This window comes from Impatiens glandulifera, chromosome 1 (assembly GCF_907164915.1).
Source record: "Impatiens glandulifera chromosome 1, dImpGla2.1, whole genome shotgun sequence".
NCBI classification, from domain to species: Eukaryota; Viridiplantae; Streptophyta; class Magnoliopsida; order Ericales; family Balsaminaceae; genus Impatiens; species Impatiens glandulifera.
The window spans coordinates 77,174,828-77,180,887 of record NC_061862.1 but is presented as its reverse complement, the minus strand read 5'-3'; the positions used below and the strand labels follow the sequence as shown (position 1 = coordinate 77,180,887).

Sequence of the window (6,060 nt, the reverse complement as noted above, 5' to 3'; positions counted from 1 at the left end):
CAAATCAAATTACATAAAATGAACATACACATTTGAGAACGGAGAGTTGTGGGTCTTCAGCTGCTGATCTTGAACGAACAAAGAGTTGTGGCAACTGCTGATCTTAAACGAACGGAGAGTTGTGGCAGTTGCTGATCTTGAACGAAGAGTCGTGGAAAAGAGAACGAGAGGGAGGGATAGAGTTTTTAGAGTTGGAGAGAGAAAGTTGTGAGTCGGAACGATTTAAAATGAGGGTCAAAATGGGGTGGGGTTTATATATTACATATTGCGCGTAATACATAATACGCGCAATATGTAATACGCACAATATGAATACGTGTATTACATAATACGCGTAACATATAATACACGTATTGATATTACGTGTATTACATGTAAAGAGGCAATCCTGGGCAAGACAGACATTTCGCATGTCGAAAGTGTCATTTTTATAAAATTTATCAAGCGTTGGTCATTTTTCAAATTTGACCCATTATCAGGTCATTTTGTCAAATTTCCACTCCACTCCAGAACTGAGATTGAAAAAATATAAAAGTTAATAAATTTATTTGAAAACAATTTTTTTCAAGTTTTTTATTGAATTTTAATTTAGTTAAATAATGTTTTAGTAATAATTTAATTAAGTATATAATTTTGTTATTATGTTTTTGATAATTTGATAAAAAAAAAATGTGAGTGATTTATTGTAATCTAAATATAAAAAGTATAAAATTGTATTAGATATTCAATTATATTAGGATAAATAATTGAGTGAGATTAATGTTAATATGAAAGTTGAGAAGAATAAAATTGAATATAATAGAGAATTTTTAAATTTTTAATCCACCTACAAAATAACATATCCCTATTAAAAAAAATTAATAATAATGATTCTAGTTACCTAACATTTCTCTTATATTAATTTTTATATTTGACTATTTGTTCTTTATTTATGTTATTTTTTTTAATAGCAATGGTAAAATATCAATTTGTGTGAAATTTAATTCTAATGCCACCTCTAATTTCAATTTTCCAAACACACCCTACAATAAGATGAGCATATCCAAAACCAACTATATAATATTTATAATCAAAATATATTTTATAAATTAATCTGTTTAATAAAATTAAAAATTATACAATTTATAAAAGTTGAGAACTCTCTTCAAAAGTTTTTTCTTTTTTTTGTCAAATTGTCAAAAACATGATACCAAACTAGCTTGTGAGTAAAATAAAATTGTCTAATACAAATATGAACTCAACTTCAATTTGCATAACATCAAGTCATCAACCCTATCGAACCAAACCATTTGGGGTCAGTGTTCTTTCTTTCTGGGTGTTTGACCAAAGAATAATTCACTAACTATTACTCTATAATTGGTTAAAACAATTCTTAACAAAAATAAAAATATTACTCAGTAACATATAGAACTAGTTAAAAATCCAGGAATCTCTACTAGTTTCACCCAAAAATTCATGTTAAAATCAATCAACAGGCAGAGAGTCTAAAGTATAATGCCCAAGCCTTCCAATTCGGTAAAGATCAAGTAATTTACTCGCCAACTTATTATTAACCATCTCTTCTGACTCTTCACATAATCGAAACGCTTTCTTAAGCGCTTCAAATTGTTCACCAATAAGCTTCTCCATACAATTTTCATCTTCCAAATCGCCTTCAAAACTCGCAAGTGAATCGTACAAAGTCTTGCGAACATCGCCCACTATGAAATCCTGTCTCGATGAATCAGTAACGAACATTCAACTAAGAAATTACTCACAAAACTTAAGCTAAAAAACAAAATACCTGTGTATGATCAGTCGAATATTGGCCTTTCCTCGTCTTTTCATTTCTTGAATCTGTTATTATACTAGAATGTTTTCCCCATTTGATGTATTCGTCGCTCAAATTGAATAATCTTAGAAAAACTTGAGCTAGTTCTAGTTCCCCAACCAGAGGATCTCTAATGGAATCTGAACTAGCAACATTATATTTGAAAAAAATGTCAATTAATCTAATTTATTGAGACAGAAATTATGGGATTATTGTTTACCTGTTAATGCTAGTTTTCTGTATACATTATTCGAAGAAATATAAGGCGGCAAAACTCCAGGTGTATCCAAGACATAAATACTAGGATGACTACCAATCTGAAACCGAAAAGAAAATACAGGATTATAAAATGTAGGTATTCTTGATCATTCATCACAAAAAAAAAAAAAAAAATCTTAGACCAGGGTCTTTTTTCTAGGATGAAGGCTAGCACTGCATTCAAAGTGTTTTAAACCGGAATTGAACTTGAATTTCAAACTCTTAGTTAAAGACTGTGTTGTTGGATTTTGGGCTCATTTATAGTAGACTGTATGACTTTTGATGTACTATTTAATAGAGACTAAAGATTAGAATGAACGACACCACGAGGACATAGGCATTTGTTGGCCGAACCTTGTTATAACTTGTGTTACTCTATCTCTATCGATTAGTGTTATGTTACAAGGGAACAAGTAGGGTTAGGGTTAACTTCCCTAGCATAAGCTGACGTGACAATATTCATTCAGCTAGTAGTTAGTGGCTTACCAATAACGTGGTTGGAGGACATATAAAAGGTCGGGAAAAGGAGGTTATGCCATAATTGGTAATACTTTGATCTTAACAGGTTCTATATATCTCACCTATCCCAATTCTCTCTATATCTCATCCATTATTATTCAATGCCTTCTCATCTATACGATTAAACTCTATCATCATCTCAATTGTAGGTTATCACTATAGTTAACCTTCTTCTCTTCCTAATCTCATATTCTATTATTCTTTTATACCATTCATAAATTATTATGTAATTTGAGACTAGATTTAGCTTCTATTCTAGTTTCTATCATAACATGTTATTTGTGTGAATTTCTCAGCAGGTATTAACCCATTTTTTAACCATACTCGGAAAATACAGTATATATAAAAAAAAAATTACCTTCAAGGCACTTATGTCTTTAGTCTCCACAGGAAATGGGCTGACAGTTGCATGTTTCAATCTTCCTTTTTCTGAAGGAATCAAGTAAAAGGAATCAATTACTGTCTAAACATTCTAATGTTTTATTCAAATGAATATGTTCTATTCAACAAAAATATTTGAATTACCAGCTGCACTAATTCGACCGATGTGATGCAAGGAATTGGCTAGAGCAGACTTCCCTACATTAGGGATCCCAACTAGCATCAAAGAAAATGTATGGCTAGAATGTTTAGGCTGCTTCAATTCTTTAACTTGAGATTGCAGAGAGATTAAGAACTGCAAGATATAATTTTCAACCCATAAAAGAAAAGATCTCAAATATTTTATAGTAACTAGGGCATGATTCATCTTCATTAACAATGATTGGGATCTGTAGAACCTCCTGAACATACTTGTACTTGGATGAATTTCAATTTGACAGTTTTATTTGAAAAGTTCATTACCTCTTTAATGTTCTCCTTATTGTGAGCATTTACTGCATAGCAATTGTAATTCATTTGGCGAAAATAAGATTCCCATTCCTACAAGAAAACAGAGGAAAATTATTTCTTAATTTAGGAAGCTAACACGACTTTGGGGAGTCATGACCCCCACTTCAGCTTAGGGCATTCTTAGTAGGAATTGAATCCTAAGACATTTGGTCTCTTAAGCAGAACCCTTTCTTTTTGAACTACCCTTGTGGGCGTTCTAAAGATGAATTCCAGAACATTTGGAAACACTTTTGATTTCTGCTTTTGCATCTTTTTCAAATACAAAAACATAAATAAATTTCTGAATCTGTATTCTGACTAAATTTAGTTTTCAGACATTTGTTTATCTTGAAATAAATCAAAATGCATGAACATAAACAATAAGTGTTTCCAAATGGGTCAGATATATGGAATTAAATCTGGTTCAATCAAGGTTAGAAATTAGAAAGTCAATTTTATCTACATTTAAAAGGATTTCCTGCAAAAACGAAATAGGATAAAAGCCAGTTATACCTTTCTTTGTGAACGACTAGCAAGGTCCATCTTGTTCAGGACTATAACATGGTTTGCATCATTCGAAAAGTTCTTCAATAGATTACAATTAAATGAAAATGGAGCCTGAATCATGCCCACAGTGTTAGTTAATCCGTAATACAACAAAATAACCCATTAACAAGGAAAGAGCTGCAGCAACCTTTATTTGTGAGCCACCAACAAGGTTCTTATCTTGGTTCGAGTCGTGAATGAAGTTCTTGAATAACTCATATATAGATGATGAAATTGGAGCCTGAAAACACCAAAATAAACTCCCTTAATGCATAACTTTGAATAAAATCAGTCAAACCCTTTGAAGCATTTCATCAAGCAGCTGGCGTGCAATTAAAAAGAATCAGTTTAAAATGTAAAAAAGCTAATGCAAAACGTGAATATGAATCACCCTAGCGTCTCTGACTTCAAGGACGATATCGACCATAGGAATCCGCTCGGCTATGGCGTAAGATGCGGCAGCCATATGAGTGGTAAACCAAATTGAACGTTGCTTTCCCGCCATTGCCGACAGTCAGGAAAAGTCTTTAAACAAGGGGGGATAGGCCAATAACTAGTATTGATTCACCACCATTTTCGATTATTTCGATCCCAGTTTACGTCCTTTCTAGTCGAAAAGGTAAGCTTTTTTTTTTTTAATCTGATTTCAAAAATTCTAACTTGTATAGGGATAGCAACGGTCGGAACTGCAGTTTCAAATTACAAATCACGCCGGTTCTTTAATATAAGAATTTATATTATTACAAAAAAAATAATAAATTTAAAAATATTATAAAATATGAATGCTGTGATTATATATTAATTATCTTTGGAGATTATAATGGTCATGCCTAGTAAAAAAAATAATTTAAATTAATAAGTTTTTCATGCTATAAAAACTGATCAATATATAAGCGATATAATTAAGACATAAAATTTAAAAAAATTAAAAAATTTTATAAAAAAATAAATTGAATCACACTATATAATATGAGAAATGATTAGGTGAGGGAATTTGGTGAGGGAATTTGGTGAGGGAATTTGGTGAGGGAATGACGTGGCATAATCTTATTCGCTGAAAAAATCAAATAATTTCTCTTTTTTCTCTCTTTCCTCTCACTTTTACATTTTCCAACCCTTATGAAGGTGATGACACCTCATTCCCTCACCAAATTCCTTCACTCTATCATTCCTCGTATAATATATTAATAATTGCTATATTCAATAGTTTAAATTTTTTATCAAATACAATAAACATAAATTTTTATCTTAATTAAATTTTATTATATAAAAAATTAACACATTTAAGTTCTATTTTTTTTATTTACATCTTTACACTTGAATTATAAAAAATTAATAATTATTTAAATTTTATTACATAAATTTTACCATTATGTTTTTATATTGTGTTTGACATTAATTTTACAGTATCATAATTGTTAGATAGGTATATATTAAATATATAAGTTTGAAATTTTTTAATATTATTCTTTCATTTATTCTATTTTTTAAATATTGTGTGGAGTCATTTATTCTTATATTTATTATAATTTTTTTTATAAAAATGTTTTTAGATAAAAATGAAATAAATTATTACAAATATGGTCATTTTATTCAAAATTTTAGTTTTTTCGTTCTATTAATCCAACTTAATTTTCTCATATTTTAATGTAAATTATCACTTTATCTTAAATAGGTAAAAAATAATATTTTAGCAAAATATGTTTGTATTTTTTCTCTTTTAAACATAATTATTTCAACTTATACTCTATTCTCTCAAAAAATTTAGAATCAGTTTATTATCAATCAAAAATCAAAATATATGTGAAATATCTATTAAAAAATAATACAGAACTATTATATAAATTTTAAAATATCAATATTGTTCTTTCATTTATTCAATTTTTTTTTAATATTGTGTGGAGTCATCTAATCTCATATTTATTATAATTTTTTATTTATAGAAATATTTTTTATATATATAATTGAAATAAATTATTACAAATATGGTCATTTTATTCAAGTTTAGTTTTTTGGTTCTATTAATTTAATTTAATTTTTTCATTTGTTTAATGTAA

At 28.8% G+C, this 6,060-nt stretch overlaps 1 protein-coding gene across 1 annotated transcript; it reads right to left on the bottom strand.

The window, feature by feature from the left end:
• Window positions 1–1,329: 1,329 nt before the first annotated feature.
• Window positions 1,330–4,670, bottom strand: LOC124921687 (DAR GTPase 2, mitochondrial). The gene is made up of 9 exons (XM_047462378.1): window positions 4,395–4,670; window positions 4,152–4,244; window positions 3,971–4,075; window positions 3,431–3,508; window positions 3,113–3,263; window positions 2,946–3,016; window positions 2,031–2,127; window positions 1,784–1,950; window positions 1,330–1,710 (listed from the first exon to the last, which is right to left on the bottom strand). Exons 1-9 carry the CDS (start codon window positions 4,506–4,508, stop codon window positions 1,465–1,467), a joined length of 1,122 nt encoding a protein of 373 aa, XP_047318334.1. The 5' UTR covers window positions 4,509–4,670; the 3' UTR covers window positions 1,330–1,464.
• Window positions 4,671–6,060: the final 1,390 nt, after the last annotated feature.